Consider the following 23892-nt stretch of genomic DNA (forward strand, 5'->3'; position numbering starts at 1 on the left):
CATCCCAACCACATGATTCATGGAACACACTGTCAGTATTAACAGTGACTTAAACACTCACAAGAAAACTGATTGAGAACTCTTAGCACTTTGTGATGCTAAGCCCTCTGTATTTCCAGTTACTCATTTCTTCCCACTTTTGATAGCATTTCTTTACATTAATGTTCTACTTCCTACTTGATGGTTAGGATTTATTTGTCAATGGCTCTTGAAATTCATATCATCCATTCTCCATGTTAATCCTTAAAAAATATTTAGCAAAGTCTACAAAACACAGGCATAAGAATAAACATGTGCTTTTCTGAACTAAAGTCTTAAGTCCCAAAAGCTTAAAATAGGTTATTTCTGAGCTAATAATCAAAGAGAACAGAACTCATAATTTTGCTGTGTGAAGGTCAATGTAAAATCATCCTCTATTCCTTCTCTATACAACATTCCGAATAGTAAGTGGACTTGTGAAGCATTTAGTAACTGATTTCTGGTTGGCTGCATTATGAGTCTGAATTTCTCTAAACAAGATTTGTTCTTGGATAATTTGTGGAAGTTCAGCATGTCATTTTCACTGCAGCAATATGTTATATATTTCAGGCATATAAAAATTTAATTTGAAGATACATTGGATAATTGACTGTTTTTAACCAAGAAATTTCAAATGTATTCCAGGGAAATATACTTAGCCAATACTAGACATGTTATCAAAAGAAAAAAATACAGTGATGTGCTTCTAATTCATCGTCATCATTAGAAATCTTGAGAAGAGCAATATAGACTGATTTTAATCAGATTATCATTAATAGAATAATTTTAAGAATTCAATAGGAAAATTAAATCATTATCTCCAATATTGTTTGTGACAACCTCAGGGATTTGAATATGGAACTAAGAAGGAAACTTAAAATACCTTTCCCTGGACCTTTGAAGCATCCCATCAAGCATTCTCTAAGAATCCTCTTAGAGATTCATCCACAGCCTACTGAATAACCACTAGGTACAGAAAGCTGGACTAGGTTTTGAGAGGAGTCATCATAAGAAAGGTAATCAGAAGCAATAATTTATATATATATAAATATTTATGAATTATTATTTTTAACCAGGAGTGATGGGCTATAGGACAGAAGTGAGGTGAGGTACAGTACAGGTATATTTTAGGTAGGAAAGGTCACATTGAAGAAAGCTTGGACTTGAGAGGAGGTCAGCTGTGTAGGAGTCTGTATGGCTGCATAAAGGTTAAAGGTTACAAGTGAGGGAACATATGTCACTCATTGGAGAGTCTTAAAGCCCTTCATCAGGAGTTTCCATTTCATTAGAGAAATAACCACACGTCACTGAACACTTAGAAGAATAAAGAGGGAGTTATAGAACTTGGTACAATGCTTATAGATGCTCAATAAGTGGTTTTTTTTCAATAGATGCCTACAACTGGCATCTCTTAGTCAGAGTGTCAAAATCTCCTAACTAGTGTCGCTTGCCAATTTTAGAGATCTTAATTAATAAACAGCTCTAGAACTGCTATATAGACCGAAATAAACAAAGGGGAAAAAGCACAAATTTATGTCTTTGTTAGAAATTTTCATCATATAAAGTATATGCTTAGAAGCCCCAATCCCAATCTAGGAATCCAATTAGCCAGGATACTGGGGGTCCCAACAGAATTTCCTGTAGGGGACCTTTCATGCTTCCTCCCCTGTCCCTGCCCCAGCTGCTTGTCAACAACCAACCCCAGGCTCCCGGTTATTGATCACGTCCACAAGGAGGAGCCAGTATAGCCACACTGGTCACTCTTCTCACTGCTTCTCAGTTGTGGCTGAAGTCAAGAGAGCTCGCCAGCCAGAGGCGAACTGCTGTACCTTTTCTGAGGCACTGGCCCCTGATAAGCCACTTGCTTCTCTGGTGAAGAAGAGAGAAGCCAGGTGAGAGTCCAACATGGGAAGGAAGAAGACACCGGTTTTCAGTTGCTGCAGCAGAATCAATCCAGTGCTATTTGGGACTGTGAAGGGGGAGGCATGAAGTAAGGCAAGCAAATGAAAAATACTCAGCAGTAAAAGATTTTTTTCCAAAAAGCTAGGGTAGCCAAAGAAATCTGAACCAAGAAAATGGCATGAAGATTTCAGGAAGAACTCTTTGTGTTAAGGGTGAATGTGGCTGGAGAGATACGATAAGGAGAAAGAAAAAGGAAGAAAAGAGGATTAATAATACCAGATTTTTGATGTGTAACTGTTTCATGTAACCTGTTTTCATTCCTATTTGTGTTTGATAAATCACTGATGACCACTATAATATTTTAAAATGATCTTTTCTAAACAGAAAGATAGTGTGCCTAAATAAGTTTGAACAGCAGTGGAGATTGAAGGGTTTTTGCGAGAATGGTTGAAGAAAAACGAATGTCAGGAACTACCTTGCCTGTGCTGACATATATTTGTGTGTAATTTAGAACAACTCAGCAGCCTCGTCGTAAAGTCTCTTGATACTAACTTAATCCCTCAAACCCTCAGTTTGGTGTTAGAGTATTTAATAAATATGATTTTAATGTAAAAAATCAGCAGACCCTCCATCATCAAATCACCCAAATGACTAAAACAGCTGCCATATCATTTGAATCCCCAGTAATACTGGCAGTTTGGATGGTTTGGAGACACGTCCTAAGACCTCAGGCACTTAGGTATTTTCATTTATGGTGTTGTCCTTCATTAAAATAACAAAGGATCCCCCCCAAAAAAATATTCTATCACCAAGTTTTGTTGATTTTACCTCCTATAGATAAACTTAATTTCTTTCCATCTCTACCTCTTGACAATTCTAATCCAAATCTCCATCATCTTCCACCAGGATTTTCAAAATAGCTCCTAGGTGGTCTCCAAGCATTCATTCTTACACTTTCATCTGTTTTCTACAATGCAGCTACACAACAAAAGGCGAATAAAATGATGCCACTTCCTATTTACAGACTTTTCAAAGGCTTCCCATTGCTCTTTGGGGAAAGACCACAAACCTTAACATGGCCAACAGTCCCTATGCAGTCTGGGAGTCTCCCTTTCACTGTCATCATGCACCAGGATCTTTCACACTCTGTTTGCTTCCACCTTCTCCAAGCTCCAGTACTTTTTCAATTCTTGGAGTGCAGGTTGGTTTCTCTAGCCACAGGGCCTTTGCATGTGCTATTTCCTCTGCTTGAAATATTTCCTCTCTTCCTGCGTTTTTGCCTTTATCAACTTCTATTCACACTTCAGACCTCATCTCCCATTTGACTTCCTTGGAGAATTCCTGTTCCCGACTAGAACAAATTCTCCTATATTTGCTCTACAGCAGCATACACCTCTCTTTTATGGCACTTAAAACAGTTGTCATTTTACATTTCCTTCCATGATTATTTGATTTCTGAGCTCTCCACTGGATTTCAGTTCTACTGTATCCAAAGGGTCTGGCACAGGATTTGGCTTATAGTAGGTTCCTCGTGAATACCAGGTTTATTTGAATAAATGAACACTTATACTTTATTCCTGTGTATGGATTAGCCAGCTAGCATATACTCCTTGGCTTGCACTGGATGAAATAATATATTCTGAATTGGTGACTTTTAAAATGATGGGCTTTTATTTCTAAATGTTCTCTGTGAAAAAATGTCCTCATACACCCTTCCATCTGCGCATATGGGCCTATGCCTGTGCACATACATTCTTTTACAGTGCTACGTTCTCCAAGTAGGTATTATTTGATAGTACTTGTTCGAAAAGAAAATCTTCTTCCTCACTGAATGAAATATAGATACTTAAATCATTCTTTGCAAATATTACATATGTGCTCGTTGTTTAATTTTTTTAAAGGATAGAGGAAAATACCTTGAAAAGGGTGAATTTTTCAATGAGTTTAAAACACTTCCAAATTTGAAATTGTAATTCACTATTTTTATTTATAATCTAGGGAAAAATGCCAGTAATACCTTTCCAGCAGAAAACATATACCAACTTTAATCATGCATTATTTTAAACCAGCAATACACACATTGCTGAAATAGAGTATTTAAACTTGCCTAAAAAATTATGTCTACTCCTAAAATGTGTTGCAATCAGAACTAGTGAGAATAGCTACCAGTATGTGAAAGTACCCTGAGTCTAATAAATAAATTCTGGTAAATTGTGGCAGAAAGTGCACTGGCAAGCATACCGATGCAGGTCAAACCTGATATTTTTTAACGTCACTTCAACAGTGCTGGAGTAATTAGCTCCTCTGTATCCCTTGTCAGTTTCTCATAGCAGCATGGTGTGCAAGGAAGTACACCCAGCCAGGGCTGGAAAATGGGTAACACCGATAAGGAAGCCCATCAAGAAGATGAAAAGTACTCATTAATCATTCATCAAACAAATACCAGAAAGCAGGAACTCTATTGTAATTTCACCTCATTTTCTTTGTTATGGTACATCTGACAATATAATCAAAATAGTAAGGTCTGGACACCTCAATGTGGAAAAATATAATCTCTGAATAAATACCACCATTTGCTACAAATAACAGTCTGAAATTGGAAAATAAAATAATGATAAAAGATGCAAACGTATCCCTTATTTATAAGAGGTTCTGATCTGGAGAATAAAATAGGAAATTTGAATTCAAAAAATACAATACAACTAGACTACTGATACCCAGGATACTCACAGAAACAAAGAACAGGCCAGATCTTCTTATGCTGTTTCTCTTTAATATTATCTCTGGGTTCAGAGAAGGCTCACGACATTCAAACAAGTGAGCTACAACTAGGCTGAGGGGGAACTTACCACATCCCTGTGTTCTCCTTCCTTAGGGGTAAGGACGACTGAGAGCAAAATGATTCCAAGATCATGGTCAGGATAGCGGGGATCTTTCAGTGTGACGGTCACATCCGTGGGCCTATGATATATAATATTAAGATTTTGAGCATGAAGGAAACCATCGGCAAAAGGCAAACTACTGAATGAGAAAAGATAGTTGCAAATGATATATCCAATAAGGGTTTAATACCCAAAATATATAAAGAACTCATACAACTCAATATCAAAAAAACAAGCAATTTGATTTAAAAATGGATAAACATGTTTCCAAGAAAGACATGCAGATGGCCAACAGACACATAAAAAGATGCTCAAAATCACTAATTATCAGGGAAATGCAAATCAAAACCACAATATTGTCACCTCACACCTGTCAGAATGGTGATTATCAAAAAAGCAACAAACAATAAGTGTTCGTGAGGTTGTGGAGAAAAAGGAACACCTGTATACTGTTAGTGGGAATTTAAATTGGTGCAGCCACTATGGAAAATGATATGGAGGTGCCTCAAAAAATTAAAAATAGAACTATCATATGATCCAGCAATTCTACTCCTGGGTATCTATCCAAAGGAAACAAAAACAGCAATTGAAAGAGATACATGCACCCCTATGTTTATTGCAGCATTATTTACAAGAGCCAAGATATGGAAACAACCAAAGTATCCATTGATAGATGAAAGGATAAAAAAGATGTGGTATTTATGTGTATATATATCTATATATGTATATATATACATACATACACACACACACACACACACACACACACACACACAAAGGAATATTACTCAGCCATAAAAAGAGAGTGAAATCTTGCCATTTGCAACAATACAGATGGACCTGGAGGGTATCATGTTAAGTGCAATAAGCCAGACCAAGACAGATAGCATATGATTTCACTTATATGTCAAATCTAAAAAACAAAACAAATGAAAAAACTAAACAAAGCAGAAACAGACTCATGGATACACAGAACAAACTGTTGCCAGAAGGGAGGGGAGTGGGGGAATGGACTAAATAGGTGAAGGGAATTAAGAGGCATAAACTTCCAGTCATAAAATAAATACACAGGGATATAACATACAGCATAGAGAATATAGTCAACAATGTTGTAATAACTTTGTATGGTGACAGATGGTTACTAGACTTATTGAGATTATTTTGTAATGTCTATAATTGTCAGAGCCACAATGTTGTATACCTGAGACCAATACTGTATGTCAACTATGCTTCAATAAAAAATAAATATATAAAATAAAAAAAGATTTTGAACTGTCATTAAATGAATAAGCTAAAATATATACTATATATATATATTTAACATCTTTATTGGGGTATAATTGCTTTACAATGGTGTGTTAGTTTCTGCTTTATAACAAAGTGAATCAGTTATACATATACATATGTTACCATATCTCTTCCCTCTTGCGTCTCCCTCCCTCCCACCCTCCCTATATATATATATATATATTTTAACATCTTTATTGGAGTATAATTGCTTTACAATGGTGTGTTAATTTCTGCTTTATAACAAAGTGAATCAGCTATACATATACATACATCCCCATATCCCCTCCCTCTTGCATCTCCCTCCCACCCTTCCTATCCCACCCCTCTAGGTGGTCACAAAGCACCAAAACTGAGTTATCTGTAGTGAGGTGAATGGACCTAGAGTCTGTCATACAGAGTGAAGTAAGTCAGAAAGAGAAAAATAAATACCATATGCTAACACATATATATGGAAGCTAAAAAAAAAAGTGGTTATGAAGAACCTAGGGGCAGGACAGGAATAAACATACAGACGTAGAGAATGGACTTGAGGACACAGGGAGGGGGAAGGGTAAGCTGGGACGAAGTGAGAGAGTGCATGGACTTATATATACTATATATTTTTAAGAAGAAAAGAAATTTTGTCTTCCTTTAATTTCCTGGTACAATTTTTGTTGTTATTAAAATAACATCAATATATTAAGTTGTCCAATAAATCATGGGCCAATTGGGTATACTTGGATTCACTGCCTAAGTTTCAGCTCTTCATGGGGTTCTAGAAAGGCTGTGGGGTTGCTGGAAAGGCTAAGAAGTACAGCAGTATTAAGAAAACTGTAAGGCCCTTCTCTGTGATCTCTAAATACACAGAGAGCAATAGCAGCTATTTTCTATAAATTTGAGTCCAACAACTCAATGACGGTCTTTTACTGACCACTACCTTCCTTTTAGTTCTTTAAGATTCTTTTTTCTTAATCAGAAGTATGATTTAGAGTAAATAAACAAGTGGGAGAAGAGGAAAATATAAAATATAAATTGCCTGATGTACATTATAAATATACTTTAAAAACAACGTATAGTTATTTGAAGAACTTCTATTTAAAATAATGCTTCTATTTTTGGCTATTTAAACCTATGCCTAAATTTTTAGATTCAGAAATGCAAGGAAACCAGCACTTAGAAGAGGTGATCAATACTTAGAAGGCTTCAGAATTAGATAAGTATCTCTGAGGAAGAGATTATGAATTGCGCAATATTACCCACAGTAACTTTTAGAAAATAATGTAGAATACACATTCAGTTGATAATGTGTAGGTAATATCTTGTTTACATATTTCAATTAATATTGAACAAATAGGGGTTCATGCCCTCCATAAGCCTAAGGGACTGTGGAACATTCAGCACCACACTTGAATCCTGAAATGTTGGCAAATTAGGAATGTTCCCTTGCTTGTTCAATCATTTATTCATTTAATTCACAAAACATGAATTGAACATATGTGATACTAGGTTCTGGGTAAAAACCAGCAGTCAAGACCAAAGATAAGACACTTGTCTTCATGGAGCTTAACATTTAGTAAATGATACTGTTGGATTCTAGTACTGGGGAGAGGGCTTGATGGGGAAAGTGGTCCAAATAAAAACTTTCAATCCTGGCTGCACCTCAGAATCAACTGGGAAGCTTTTAAAAAGTGCATAATCCTGCACTCTGTCCATAATGATTCTGGTTCTGTAGATTGTGGATGGTGTCTGGAAATCTATACATTTATAAAGGTCCCCAAATAATTTGGGGGAACCACAGGTACCTTTCAATGCTAAGATTTTACAATACTAGGACACTCTTTCAAATGATGCTTAATTTACCAATTCAAGAAATGGTGTTATGAAAAATATGAACAGTTTTTTGATGTCAGGGGTTTTAATTGAAACATAAGTAACCTACCAAATTGATAATATACATAAGTTACAATAGTTGTGAATGCAAATTGCTCCAATATTAATTTAGTTATAACTAATCATTGTGTTTGATGATAACAACTTGTTCCTTTTATTTTAACAGATGCATATTAGGCATTATAGTATATATGTATATATATATGTACATACACACATATGCATATATATACACACATACACACATATGTATTTATATGGGGTTACAATTTGATTTGGTTCATTTTCCTGTAAAAATGATTACATATAAAAATTAATAGCCAAAACTTCATTACATTTTATAATGGTTACATGATAAAGATTTAAGAACATTTGTAATTCTTTATGATGCTTATTTATTATTTTTTTTCAAAAGCAATACCTTAATGCATTATATAGTAGCATAAGTATTTATACGGCTACTATTATTATCCATCTGTCTACATCCAGAGGGTACTGATTTCTTTTTTTTTTTTTCCGGCCCCACTGCATGGCTTATGGGATCTTAGTTCCCCAACCAGGGATTGAACCTAGAACCCAGGCCCTTGGCAGTGAAAGTGGGGAGTCCTAACCACTGGACTGCCAGGGAATTCCCATGTTGATTTCTATACATAGAATGTAATGGCATACACAAATATGTGATTTTCTTTTTTTTTTTTTTTTTCGGTACGCGGGCCCCTCACTGTTGTGGCCTCTCCCGTTGCGGAGCACAGGCTCCGGATGCGCAGGCTCAGCGGCCATGGCTCACGGGCCCAGCTGCTCCGCGGCGTGTGGGATTTTCCCAGACCGGGGCACGAACCCGTGTCCCCTGCATCGGCAGGCGGACTCTCAACCACTGCGCCACCAGGGAAGCCCAATATGTGATTTTTAAAAGTGGTAATTTGATGTTTATGTGGTTTTGAGGGGAGGGTATAGTTAGCTAAATACATAAAATAAGTAATGTGGTAAAATAAACACCAAATGCTTATACATAATCTTTTGGTTTTTTACCCATCTGATATGTTTTTTTCCATTTAAAATTATTTTTCACCAGTAATCTATCTTTAATAGAGAAAAAGAAAAAGTTATGCTCTGTGATTAAACCTAGTAATTTGCATACCCTTATGCAGAATCTACAGAGAAAATAACCGTGGCCTTTACGAAGAACAGCACAGCCCAGTCTAGCTGGAGCTCAGTTTCATGATAACGGACCACATACGACACCACCTAGGACTTCCTTCAGCCATGGTGAGGCGGGGAGCAAGCAATCACCCCGAGGTCAGGCCTGCTAGGCTCTGGGTTGGAATGAAGAACACATAGGAAGTATAGAAAAGGCCATGCTTTTGTCCAGTCTGAGGCACAGATGACCATTGGAAGACCACCAATAAGCTGCCACTGTGCTCAGACTACAACATATAAGGAGTTCTACTATTTATATTTCATCTACATTTAAAATATAAAGTTGTGATCTGACCCATTACTCTGCTTTCCACTATTCCTGCCACATGATATAACATGATCATCTAAACCAGCGGTCCCCAGCGTTTTTGACACCAGGGACCAGTTTCATGGAAGACAATTTTTCCACAGACCGGGGATTGGGGGGTGGGGGATGGTTTCAGGATGATTCAAGTGCATTACATTTATTGTGCACTTTATTTCTATTATTACTACATTGTAATATATAATGAAACAATTATACAACTCACCATAATGCAGAATCGGTGGGAGCCCTGAGCTTGTTTTCACTTGCCACTCACTGATAGGTTTTGGTTTTTTTTTACATCTTTTTTGGATTATAATTGCTTTACAATGTTCTGTTAGTTTCTGCTGTACAACAAAGTGAATCAGCTATATGTATACCTATATCCTCTCCCTCATGAGCCTCCCTCTCTCCCTCCCCATCCCACCCCTTTAGGTCGTCACAAAGCACCAAGCTGAGGGGCTTCCCTGGTGGCGTACTTGTTAAGAATCTGCCTGCCAATGCAGGGGACACAGGTTTGAGCCCTAGTCCGGGAAGATCCCACATGCCGCGGAGCAACTAAGCCCATGTGCCACAACTACTGAGCCTATGCTCTAGAGTCCGTGAGCCACAACTACTGAGCCCATGTGCCACAACTACTGAAGCCTGTGTACCTAGAGCCTGTGCTCCACAACAAGAGAAGCCACTGCAATGAGAAGCCTGTGCACTACCACAAAGAGTAGCCTCCACTCGCCAGAACTAGAGAAAGCCCGCCCACAGCAATGAAGACCCAATACAGCCAAAAATAAACAAATAAATAAATAAATTTATTTTTTAAAAAAAAGCACCAAGCTGATCTCCCTGTGCTATACAGCAGCTTCATAAGTCTGCAAGCAATGGATTTATTATGGTCTCTGTGCAGTCAAACCTCTCTGCTAATGATAATCTGTATTTGCAGCTACTCCCCAGAGCTAGCATCACTGCCACAGCTCAACCTCAGATCATCAGGCATTAGATTCTTATAAGGAGCATGCAACTGTGCAACCTAGATTCCTCGCAAGTGCAGTTCACAGTAGGGTTCGCGCTCCTATGAGAATCTAACGCTGCTGATCTGACAGGAGGCGGAGCTCAGGCGGTAATGCGAGTGACGGGAGCGGTTGTAAATACAGATGAAACTTTGCTCGCTCGCCTGCCGCTCCCCTCCTGCTCTGCAGCCCGGTTCCTAACAGGGGTTGGGGCCCCTGATCTAAACCATCTCTTTAAAACCACCAAAGATGATTTGGCAGCCTCCTTTGCAATCCATTCCAGCACTACTGGACCTTTTTTTGTTTTGTTTTTTCGGTACGTGGGCCTCTCACTGTTGTGGCCTCTCCCTTTGCGGAGCACAAGCTCCGGACGCGCAGGCCCAGCGGCCATGGCTCACGGGCCCAGCCGCTCCGCGGCATGTGGGATCTTCCCAGACCGGGGAACGAACCCGTGTCCCCTGCATCGGCAAGCAGACTCTCAACCACTGCGCCACCAGGAAGCCCCACTGCTGAACCTTTTAAAACCTATTTTTTCTTCTGTAGTATTAATCAATTCTTAGCTCCTATGTTGAAATACATTAAAAAAAATAAAAGCCCATAATTTGGTGCAAGGAATGGTTAATATTTATAACATTAGTTATAACTAATCATTACTTTACAACTAGTCAAGCAATGATAAGTTAATGTAACTGAGTAAATACAACCAATCTGCCTCCACTTTCGGGCTACTCCTCGGTAACCTAGGACTACTGATGATGGCAAAATTAGATTCTACTTCGGCTTAAGTGATAAGAGTGCTGCTATTTTCGATGCATAGTGTACTCATCTTATTTCCTATGTGATGGCCTCATTCTTAAATTAATAATTATGATTAACATGTATCATCTTCTTTATGCCCCACTATAATCATACCATCAATGTGAGAGCAAGGAACGTGTCTTAATCTAGATTCCTGGTGCTCAGCACAGTCTGGGGGACAAAGAAAGTGTCTTAAGAATTTTTCTGCTGGGGACTTCCCTGGCAGTCCAGGTCCGGTGGTTAGGACTCTGTGCTTCCACTGCAGGGGGTACGGGTTCTATCCCTGGTTGGGGAACTAAAATCCCTCATTCTGCATGGCGTGGCCAAAAAAAAAAAAAGAGTTTTTCTGCTGAATAGTTGTTGTCAAATGAGATAGTGAGGGAAGATGCTAAGTATTATTTCCACCAGGTAAGTGAGAAAGACATACTTGAGAAAGTCTGGCTAGCACAAAGACTCACAACCATAAATGACAGAACAGTGACTAGAACCCAGATCTACTGACATTTTCTGTTACACAGGCCCAGTTTCATAAAAAGGTGTAGTGATATTACAACAGTTCAAACGTTACCTGTTTAACTCCAATTGTGTGAGATCCAGAAAGGCTGAGCCCATAAAGTCATCCTGTAGTCCAAAGTCATAGTCAAATACCTATGAAGCCAAAGACACAGACATTATTATAAACAATTCCAATATAAGCTTTAAGTGAAAAACGTCTTCATTATAAAATACTGGTTGTCTATGTCACCAAAATCAATAAAATTTCCTAAGATTTATTTTTAAAATTTTATTTGTTTTTGTGTTTTGAAATACTAAGGTCTCACAAAACATTCAAAGGAAATTACACTTAATTTTATAATTAAAATTACTGATTTGTATAAAGTAGAACATCAAAGGTGATAACAAAATCAAATAAATTATAGTGAATCCTCAAAAATGTGGGAACCACAGGCTTATAATATTTTCCTCTCATTATAGATGGTCTATTAGCATTACTGAAAGGCAGAGTGAGTTGGTATGAAATTCAACAAATATGTCTTCCATACTGGGCTGTAGGTGATGAAGATATGACTCCAATTTCTTGTATTTTTCAGGTCATCAAAGATATATTCTCTGATATTATAGGACAATGCCATTTTAAACATACAAATAAGTAAACATTAAGATATTATGATTAAAGTACTTCATAAAGTTATTTTAAGGTTAAATTTTTATAATCACAAGCAATGATTAGGGCATAATATTAATGTGACGTTATAACAACAACAAAACAGAAAGAAAAAGAAAAGAATGCATTTCTTTCTTCTGTCAAAACTATTTATCTTCTTTGCGCCCTTCATGGTTTGTATTCATACTATGATGAACAGGACAGGCAATGTGCTTGACCTGCTGGACGCTACACTGAACAGCTGGGAGAGTCCATAAAAACCCAAATAGATATATACAGTTCAGTGAGGAGCACCATGGAGACAGAAGTGTAAGGCAATGTGTTGGGAGCTGATATTTTATTTTATTTTATTTATTTTTTGCGCAGGCTCAGCGGCCATGGCTCACGGGCCCAGCCGCTCCGCGGCATGTGGGATCTTCCCGGACCGGGGCACGAACCTGTGTCTCCTGCATCGGCAGGCGGACTCTCAACCACTGCGCCACCAGGGAAGCCCAATTTTTTAAAATTAATTAAAAAAAATTTTTTTATTCAGGTATAGTTGATGTACAATATTATATAAGTTTTAGGTGTACAACACAGTGATTCACAATTTTTAAAGGTTATACTCCATTTATAGGTATTATAAAAATTGGCTATATTCCCTGTGCTGTATAATATATCCTGTAGCTGATTTATTTTATATGTAGTAGTTTGTACCTCTTAATCCCCTACTCCTATCTTGCCCCTCCCCGCTTCCCTTTCTCCATTGGTAATCACTAGTTTGTTCTCTATATCTATGAGTCTGTTTCTTTCTTGTTATATTTATTAGTTTGTTGTATTTTTTAGATTCCACATATAAGTGACATCATACAGAATTTGTCCTTCTCTGTCTGACTTATTTCACTTAGCGTAATACCCTCTAAGTCCATCTGGTTGTTGCAAGTGGCAAAACTTCATTCTTTTTTATGGCTGAGTAATGTTCCATCACACACACATACACACACACGAACACCATATCTTCTTTATCCAACCATCTCCTGATGGACACTTAGGTTGTTTCCATACCTTGGCAATTATAAATAATGCTGCCACGAACATTGGGGTACATGTGTCTTTTCTAATTAGTGTTTTCATTTTCTTTGGATATATATCCAGGAGTGGACATACATCCATTTTAATGGTACAGTTCAATGAGTTTTGACAAATGTCTATGGCTATGCAACCACTGACACAGTCAAGGTGGAAGACAATTCCATAATTCCCAAAGTTCCCTCATGATCCTTTTCGACATTCTTCTTCCTCACCTGCTCTGCCCTTGGCAAACACCGATCTGCTTTCTGTTTCATAGATTTGCTTTGTTTTTCTATAATTTCATATAAGAAACTACTGGTTACCAAGGGGGGAAAGGGGGGGGTGGAATGAATGGGAGATTGGGATTGACATATATGTACCACAATGTATAAAATAGATAACTAGTGAGACCCTACTGTATAGCACAGGAAACTCTACTCAATGCTCTGTGGTGACCTAAATGGGAAAGAAATCTAAAAAAAAAGTGGATATACGTATACATGTAACTGATTCACTTTGCTGCATGGCAGAAACTAACACAACATTGTAAAGCAACTCTACTCCAATAAAAACTAATTTAAAAAAGTAAAAAACCCATGATGCTGAGTGATATAAGCATTCAATGAGAATATACATTTCAAGCTGATATTTTAAATTGGGAGTCCAGGAAGGCCTCTCAGAGGAAGTGTGATTTTGTAGAGACTACAATGATGAGAACGATTAAGCCATTAGAGTGACACTGGAATGGGAAGAGCGCACCAGGTGGAGGAAACAGCAAGTGATTAGCATGTTCAAGGATCAGCCAGCAGCCAGTGTGGCTGAAGCAGACTGAGAAAGATGGAGAGAGGAAGGAAGTTGGAGGGAGAGCTCAGAGCTAGATCAGATGGGGTCATTTCCAAAGAACTCTAAGTGAATGGCAGTTGGCTAATTTCCATCCATTTAAACATTTTCTTGCTCATTTATTTCCTTGGTCAACACTGATTAAATGCTTATTATGTGCCAGACACTGTGCTAGGTATTGAGTAAACTGTGGTGAGGAAATCTCACATTGTCAATGCTTATAGTTTAGTGAGGGAGGCAGATGTTAAACAAGGAAGTGCACAGGTGATAGAATTACAAACTTAGACGACTGTTGTAAAGAAAAGAACAGGGTACAAAAAGAAAAAAATTACATTGGGGATCAGGGAAAGCTTTTAAGATTGATAAAAGGGTTAATAGATGGAGTTTAGAGTTGTGTTTCTGACCTTTTCAAATAGAAAATCATTGTATTGCTCACTGGAGTAAATGAGCATAAACAGGTAAGTCTGCTCTTGAAAGGATGACCCAGACCACTGGACTCTCCAGGAGGTGAGAATGCACTGGGCTGAGAGAACCCGTAGCTCAGCATCCCTCTGCCCAATCCTTGACACAACAGTTAAAAAGCTCCAAGCTGGGGCTTCCCTGGTGGCGCAGTGGTTGGGGGTCTGCCTGCCAATGCAGGGGACACAGGTTCGTGCCCTGGTCCGGGAAGATCCCACATGCCACAGAGCGGCTGGGCCTGTGAGCCATGGTCGCTGAGCCTGCGCGTCCGGAGCCTGTGCTCCGCAACGGGAGAGGCCACAACAGTGAGAGGCCCGCGTACCGCAAAAAAAAAAAAAAAAGCTGAGGGAGTAGCATGTACAGAAGCCTTGTATCAGTTACTGTTTTCTTTTCTCTAGTACAGGTGTACTGCAATTTAAACAAACTTAATATGTAAAAAGTTGATATTAAAAAAAAAATAAATCCCTTGCTTTACAAAGGGATTCTTAAATTAGAAGAGTCACAAGGGATTTATTTAAGTTATAAGCTCCTCTAATGCCTTTTAAATTATTCAATTTATAGTCATTTGATTTACTTACAACCTTGCAGGAGTACATTTGTTGTAGAAAGCACAGCACTCCCGCAGTAAATATTCTCCTTGATCAATTACACTTCTGAACTTTAGTCATCTGCTCAGTGGCATATCTTATACAACTGACACCTTGGTATTTGCAAGTGGCTGCAGTAGTGTATTTTACAACATAAAATTTACACCAAAATTAGAGAAATTTCTCTTGTGCAATCTCTTCTGATTGTATCAGCCTTAAGGATTAAAATCTTGGGGTGACTACAGTGACATACAATCCATGAGAACACCTGGGATTCACCTACACATGTGAGGTGGAAGGCTGTGAATCCAGTGAATTGATCGGCATAGGCAGCCCAAATGGGCGAGTCAACGTTCAAACTCTGTTTATGCTCATGGGGAGACTCTTTTCTACCGTCCTAATGCTAGATGTTTACAATAGTTCTCAATTCCTATTATTCAGCAAAGGCATAAACACAGGGAAGAATGGAAACACCAGAATCCATTCCTTAATGAAATCGTTTGCTATGCAGTTTGGTTCCAAGCTCTATAAACTATTTGTCAGAGGGAGCATTACTCTAGGTGAAGTGTCAGAAAATATAGAACATAGAAGAGTGATGAAATAGGAGAGGCACTCCCACTGCAATAAGAAGCAGAGTTAATGACGATTAATGTTTACTCAACATTTACCATATATAAGGCACTGTGTTAAACATATCATACAGATTTTTAAATTTCATTCTTATACAACTCAGTGAACAAAGTATTGTTTCCATTTGTCAGATAAGGAATCCAAAGCTTAAAATATTTATGTTACTTGCCCCTAAATGCCCGGGCTAAGAAGAGGTCAGATTCAAATTTTGTAATGGATTTCAGACACAGAGCATATTTAAAGTGATGTACAGTCAGGGTTGAGGGTCGTTGGTATATAAAATTCTTTTTAGGACCCTTAGAACCTACTGAGAAATAATTTTGGACAAGACAGTTATATGGTCCTTAGCTTGACCCATGCTTTAAGTACCTTTTCAATTTTAAATCTTAAGCTTGGATAGATGTGAGTTATTTAAGGAACTATCAAGTTTGTTAAAATGACAATCTTAGAATCAGTACTATGGCTCCAAACAGAATAGTTTTTCTAGTTATCAAAATCTTTCTATTATTTAGAAGAGCACTTTCAATTTAGCTCTTGTAGCTCATGATTAGGCCAAACAAGCAACAATTTACATTTCTCCTTTTAGATTACTCCTACCTCTTTCCACTGTAATTCTGGGTGCTCATCATGTACCTGGAATAATAGTGTCAGTGAAATTACAATGGAGAATCTGAATTTAATTCAACTGCAATGGATGCTGAATTTACTCTATTATTTAAGATGTGTGCTGGAGCATCTCTGTGGACACAGAGCAGGCTCCAGCAGCTCTTATCTCAATTAGAAGCACTGCATTTAACTCCCAGATTCTACTGCTACCCTACGATAAATATGTTTCAAGCCCATCCCTGCAGCCTTGTTTTTATACCTGCCCTTACTGTGAAGTCATTCATAACTGAAGGAATATTCTCTTTTTATCAAAATTAAAAGCTATATGAATTCCAACCAATTGGAAAGTGTATTTATTTATTTGGTGTAGTATTTAAAAATGACACTACCAAGATTTTTTAAAATTTGTTTTTACTAGAAATGTTACAAGTACTGTAACTTCAGTGTGATTTTATAACCTTAGCTTAGAACTGAATTTTGTTTCCCTTGGTAATCTTTACACTGATAGAAATCAGATTACAGTGTGCATGTGGACTTCTTTTTCATTGAACCATAGAGAGGAGGGTTGAAGACAAATTTTCTAATCATCTAGTTCATGGATGCATTTTCATATTACCTGTCACTACAGAATCAGTTAGTCCCTAAGAAATCTTTCAGGCAAGATTAATTTCCAATCACAGAGGATATGGGCATCATATAAAAGTCAATCACACAGAGCTATGTAGAGACGATGAAAATAATGCAATCTTCATGAAATTCTAGTAACTTAAAATATCATTTCCACCAATGTATATTATTTAGGTCTTTGTGTGTCCCACATTAGGCAAAAAGTAGATAACGCAAAACATGGGAAAAGTAAAGGTGAAAGTCAGAAATTTTTTTTCAAAAGAAGCCCTATGCATGGTCCAGAAAATGAAAATCAAATGAAAACGATCAAAGCATATTAAAAAGTATAAAGCATTCATAAAAATAAAGTCTTGTTATTTTATGTTTGTACTAGTATTTGAGAGGCCAGTGTGATTTCTGTTTAACTTATTTTTTATTATGTAGAAATGTAAAAGAAAGTGTCAAATCTTTTACAATTCACTATGTATCTTCTTCTGTAAGGTGGAAGTTAAGTTGTGGCTACAGGAAACTCAAAGTGGTAAAAAACAAAAACCACCTTTGGGTTTTCTCTCCTAACTTCTTTGTTCCCAGTGTGTCATTAACCAGGCCTTTGGTCTATAGGCAGTGTTACAGTCTCCGTTTTCAGTATGTAAGTGTATCTATTCTTGCTCTCTTAAACCAAAACAAAAATTTTTGCCACCATTTTTTTCTGTGTACTTCAGATTTTTGTTTGCTTTTGAGCCTATTATGATATTCCTTTTGAAATACACATTTGACATCTGGATTTCTGCACAGATGAATGTCATTCTTGAACACAAAAGAATAGCAGAGGGACCCAGCCATTACCTAATGTAACACTGGAACATTCATTTGTAACCGCTTTAAAGACTGGAGATCCACATGCTTCCGTCATAGAGTAATATCCCATTACAGAAACAGATCCACAGCAAACGCAATTAGAAATTAATCCTTTTCTTCCATAATTTTTCTCTTAAGGGACATTATATGAGATCCCAATGGTCCAGTGCTATCCTTATTAACCCTGCTTTCCTTTCGTATCCATTTCCTTCATGGTTGCAGCTGCTCTAACTTATTTCTTCTAAACCTCCCTAGGAATAAGCTTCCTTAATCCTACTTGTCTTTTAAAAAATTCCTTTTTTCCCCTTATCTCAGTTCTTTATTATGAAGGTATTTCCTTTTTTCTCATGTAGACATTTCTTTCTCTCTACTCTCACATTAATAATTCTTGGGTCATGATTTTTTTTTTTTTTTTTTTTTTTTTGCGGTACGCGGGCCTCTCACTGTTATGGCCTCTTCCATTGCGGAGCACAGGCTCCAGACGCGCAGGCTCAGCGGCCATGGCTCATGGGCCCAGCCGCTCCGCGGCATGTGGGATCTTCCCGGACTGGGGCATGAACCCGTGTCCCCTGCATTGGCAGGCGGACTCTCAACCACTGCGCCACCAGGGAAGCCCGGGTCATGATTTTTGAACACTAAAAGATAGCTCACTAATTCTATTTAACTGATTTCCTTTAGCCATTGTCCATTTGAGACAATTTCTTAAGTAAATACAGGTCTATGCTCCCCATAATGACTCTAGAAACTTATCAACGACATACTTGTAGTTCTCTTTTTCATCGATTTGATAAATGGCCCTGCTATGATTTTAGTAACATCTTGATTACTTTTTCCTTTCTGTGGAAAACAGAAACAACTGGAAGCAATGCAAATGAAGATTTGAGGGGAAGAAGGATGCCCAGAGATTGCTGAAAGAGTGATCAAGTGACCTTTGGGGCTCATGTGCCAGTTGTGACAATTTAGAGAGAAGGATGGGGCATGTGATGTGGTACAAGCAGAAAAAGGTTTGGTCGCTGCATGGATAGTCAGAACATAAGAGTCAAAAAGAATATAAGTACCTAGAGATATGAATTAAAGGGAAGTCAGGTTTGAAAGTAAAATAAGGAATTAAGGTTAACTCCATAAATTCTTCTTCTTTTTCTAACTACATCAAATGAAAGGAAATACTTTTTTTTCCCCCCATCTTTGGTAATGTAATAGAGACAGGAGTTTTCCTTCCTCTATTATGTTTACCCTCCTCACCTTCCAAGTAAAGCATTTTGTTTGCAACCAGGAATGGTAGATCCCTGATATAATTCTTTCTAAAATATTTATTTATTTATTTATGGCTGCGTTGGGTCTTCGTTGCTGTGCGCGGGCTTTTCTCTAGTTGCAGCGAGCGGGGGCTACTCTTCATTGTGGTGCGCGGGCTTCTCATTGTGGTGGCTTCTCTTGTTGCGGAGCACAGGCTCTAGGCGCATGGACTTCTGTAGTTGTGGCATACAGGCTCAGTAGTTGTGGCTTGCGGGCTCTAGAGCACAGGCTCAGTAGCTGTGGCACACAGGCTTAGTTGCTCCGCGGCATGTGGGATCTTCCTGGACCAGGGCTCAAACCCATGTCCCCTTCATTGGCAGGTGGATTCTTAACCGCTCTGCCACCAGGAAAGTCTCCCCTGCTATAATTTTTAAACAGAAAAGGTGTGTTCTGTGTAAGCTCTTCCTGTTAGATTATATGGAGTCTTGTTTTTATACGTTCCCAAAGTGCACTAAATCAGTTAACTGCACCAAGCAGGAGGAGATAGACTTCATAATTCTCCTAACTATAACTGGCAATAGAACTGTCCAGAAGAAAGACGCTCCCACCAGCTCCCCCTCCCCTATAGCTCATTTCTATCACATCACCAACAGATTAGAATTGCGCATAGCAGAATATACCTCTGGTGAAAAATCTCATCAGACAGACAGACATTATAAAAAACCATTGAACGGGGATTTCTATATCAGATTACATTAGGGAAAAACAAATAAATGGTTCACCTTTATGTACAATGGTTCCTTAAGATGTTCAACAAGAAGGCAAGCTTTCTCCTCCCACACAGGATTGAGGCTCTTGTGTATTATTTTACTTCTAAAAACTTCTTTTCCTCCAATTTTAAACTTCACGTATGGATCACTTGTCCCTGTTAAAGAGATACAAATTGATCCATGTTAATCGTGCTTTTCTACAGAAGCAAGAGAATAGCTCATCTAAACATCAGAAAGTATTTAAAGGAATAAAATTTAAGTAAACCTTATCACATGAGAAAAATAAGGATTAAGCGACTTTTCCTAAATTTTCCCTTAAATATTCAAGTGACAGTAAATAATAATAAAATTATTATTATTATATCTTCTGATCTTAATACTGTAACCCTGTTCTGGTATTTTAAAACTCTACTGCATGCTGCATTTATAAATTTAATTCATGTTGTAAATGATAGAGATTAATCTGACGTTTCATCTGGTCAACTGTAAAAAAGATGATCCATGATCTTGGCTGATTTAACAAGTTTTAGACATATATGCTGCTAAAAATTTACACTAGTTTAATGGGTTTTGGAAAAGGTGAGTCTTAAATTGAGCTTCAGTTTTATCCTTGGTCCCATATTTTCTTCACAGGTATCAATTTTATCCTTGGTCCCGTATTTTGTTCACAGGTTTCAATTTTAGAATGCTAGGGAAGGATGCCTCAGAGGAAGGCATCAGGAGGAGAGGCACAAATGATTGTTGAATAACCTGGGTACTTCATATTATCCATTAATACCTCCTAAGCTCCCTATGAAGATAAAGGAAATAAGAGCAATCAAATCAGTTGCTCTTGGGTACACAGCCAGCAAGAGATGGAGTGAAGGTTCCAACCAAGGCTGTGTGGCTCTAATGCCTGGGCTTTTTTTTTTTTTCCCTGCAACTTCAAGAGGGAAGGGCCTCTATATACATTCATTTATGTTATACCATTTCTCATTTTGACCGATGAATAACATCGATCTTGGCCTCATAACTCTATGCTGTTATTAAGGATTCCTAAAAAGGTGAATCAGGAACATCCCCAAGGAAACCACTCCAGTGCGTGACAATCTTCAACCTCAGAAAATAATTCTTTACACGTGACCTGACTCCTTTAGAATAAAATTGTAATTCTTCCTGTTTTGTCCAACCTGAAACTATAGTTGATAACTATGGTCTACACGATTTAAAGAAAAATATGAGTGGGGCTCAGAAAATTGTAAAGCACCATGTAAATGTTAGGTATTAAAATTATGAGGCTGATATACTTAAACTCACTACCTATATTCCTCCTCAATACTCCACTCACCTCCATGACACATAAATATCTATGCTAAATATAAGGATTGCTTATAGGATATGGATTTTCTTATTTAATCATTTGGGGGCTCTCTCAAAACTCTCCACATTCCCCTAGTAAATTGAAGACCTTGTGTTTGTATGACTAGACCTGGGTCTAATAAAATAACGACTTTCCATTTTGTGAAACTCCCATTTTGACAGCTTGATTTTATAACAAGACAAACTTTACAAAATGTTTATAAATGTAAATGTAGGCTTAATACTAAACTGTTACAATGCATTCTTTAAGGGAGTCTGGAACCAAAATGTTTAACAGTTAAAATGGCTATTTTTTAAGGCCCTGATCCCCAGCTACAGGCTAAGCACTCCGGGGAGTGGAAGTGTCATAGCACGTAATTTGAGAGATATTAACATCCATGTACCCGTCTGAATTTCCTCAGTCATGCAGTTTTGTCTCTGATTGTTAAAATCACCTATGCAGCTACTACCAGCTGCTAAAATACAATATGCTCCATGAGATCAGAGCCATTTGTATCACTGTGTTTTAAACCTCCAGCACTTAGTACAGAATTAGACATATTGTTCCTCAATAAACGTTTGGTGAATAATTGAATGACTTAATGACTTAACGATGTGGGTGGTAGACCTCTCTTCTTGCTGACTTTTGTCACCTCCACTTGGATACATAACAGACACTCCAGTGTTAACATAGGCCTCGATCCTCCCTCAGGCTTTGTCAGGTTGTTAAAGGCTCCATTATTTGACAGTTCCTCAAGCAAGACGCAGGAAAATTACTTTCCATACCTCCTTCTCCATCCAGGACACCACCAAGTCTGATTAATTCTCCTCCACTCTAGTTCAGCTACCATGATTTCTGTGCTGTGCAACTACATTGATAGCCTCCTAACTGGGCTCTCCACGCTTCCGTGTCCTCCCCCATTAATTCTCTATATGACAGCCAGACTGACCTTTTAAACCTGCAAATTTAATCTTCCCCCTTCTTTGCTTAACACCTCTCAACACCTTTCAACTACACCTATAATAAAATCCAAAATCTCTAGCATGGTATACAGAGCTTGCTGTTTCTCCACCTTCATTTTTGGCCCCTACTCTCTTCCAGCTTTCCTGTTACTAGAAGTTCTCCTCTGTTTCTTCCAGTCTTCACATATTCCAGCCAGGCTCTCTGCTTGAAAAGTCCCTCCTTCCCACTCTCTTCCCCTTTTGCCTGGCTGACACTTCTTATCTTCCAGGCCTTAGTTTAAATATAATTTGCTCAGGAATGCCTTCCTCAACCATCCTAATCTGAATTAGCTCTCTTTGTCACTTTCTCCTGACATTTGCTCTTCTGCTTAGTAGCACTAATCATTATGCTACTTATAGGTTAATTTGTATGTCTACCAGTTTGCTGTAGGAATTTTCCCGTTGGCTATAACCCCCGCGAGGGCAGGACTCTGCCCCAGCACGTGGCACAGTGTCTGGGGCAGAGCCTGTACTCAGTAAGGATTTGTTCAATGGATGAGTAAATGAATGACCTTACAGTTCACAGTGTACACAGTACTATTAAATACATCCTCAAAGTGACTCTGTGAAGTTGGTGAAAGCATATATTATCAACCTATATTGCAGGTGAGAAACAACCGGAGATTCAGTGTGACTTGTACCAATCACTTAAGAAGCTAACAAGTAACAGGATGAAAGGCAAATTTACACTTCAGATGCCAAGTCCAGGGTTCCTTCTATGCAGCTTTTTAGGAAACATGGACATCCATATTTTCCTTTTTTAACTCTAAAACACCATCACAGAAGTATTATGTAAAGACGTTGAACAATTATTTAGACACTACAAGTCGTGCCAATATCGACAAGTAACTTATTTCTCACTTAAAAAACTCTCACACTTATTATCTGTCTTAATCACCCTAAGGCCTCTGTGAGTCTACCTACTGCCTCCGTTTTACAGATGAGACAAGTAGGAAAGGTCAAGTGGTTTGCTCCAGGTCAGACTAGAATTCAAATCTGGAGCCTAGTCCAGTTAATTCTCTCTCTGGCACATCATCATAAACCGTTCACCCCCTTCAAGGTATAACAATCTTGTATCTCTTTGGTCCAAAAAAGGTATGAATAAGCCTTTTACAAGAAAAGTGACTTCAAGAAAGTTGGACTGTGTTTCTTAACAGTTATTGATATTAGTATCTCACACTATTTAATTTAGCTATTATGCAAACAACTGACATAACTTATGATTTAGCACAGAAGCCTATACACTCAAATGTAAATCTTTTTCGGAAGCAATCTGTTTCTTGCTCCTTACCAGAAACATTTTCCTCAACCACTGTCTATGCTAACTGTCAAAATCTCCTTAGAATTAGGGACAACTCGTTCCTAGAATCCTGCTGGGTGATCCACTAGGTCTTGATGGCAGAACTTAAATTACAAAAAGGAATCTAGATCACTCTTGTTAACATTTACTGAACACGTACTATGTCAAATATAACATACCACCC

At 38.0% G+C, this 23892-nt stretch overlaps 1 protein-coding gene across 15 annotated transcripts in view; it reads right to left on the reverse strand.

The window, feature by feature from the left end:
• The window catches only part of MCTP1 (multiple C2 and transmembrane domain containing 1), a 541379-nt gene that overhangs the window by 247637 nt on the left and 269850 nt on the right, over positions 1–23892 (reverse strand). For all 15 annotated transcript variants that reach the window (XR_010942040.1, XR_010942041.1, XR_010942042.1 and 12 more), the window contains exons 3-5: positions 20081–20223; positions 11833–11912; positions 4770–4881 (exon numbers count right to left, since the gene is read on the reverse strand). Coding sequence is in view for 12 of the 15 variants with exons in the window: in XM_067731247.1 (XP_067587348.1) it covers positions 4770–4881; positions 11833–11912; positions 20081–20223 (335 nt within the window). In the remaining 3 variants the exon portion in view is untranslated. The remainder of the gene's footprint in view (positions 1–4769; positions 4882–11832; positions 11913–20080; positions 20224–23892) is intronic.

Source organism: Pseudorca crassidens, chromosome 3 (genome assembly GCF_039906515.1).
Source record: "Pseudorca crassidens isolate mPseCra1 chromosome 3, mPseCra1.hap1, whole genome shotgun sequence".
Classification (NCBI taxonomy): Eukaryota; Metazoa; Chordata; class Mammalia; order Artiodactyla; family Delphinidae; genus Pseudorca; species Pseudorca crassidens.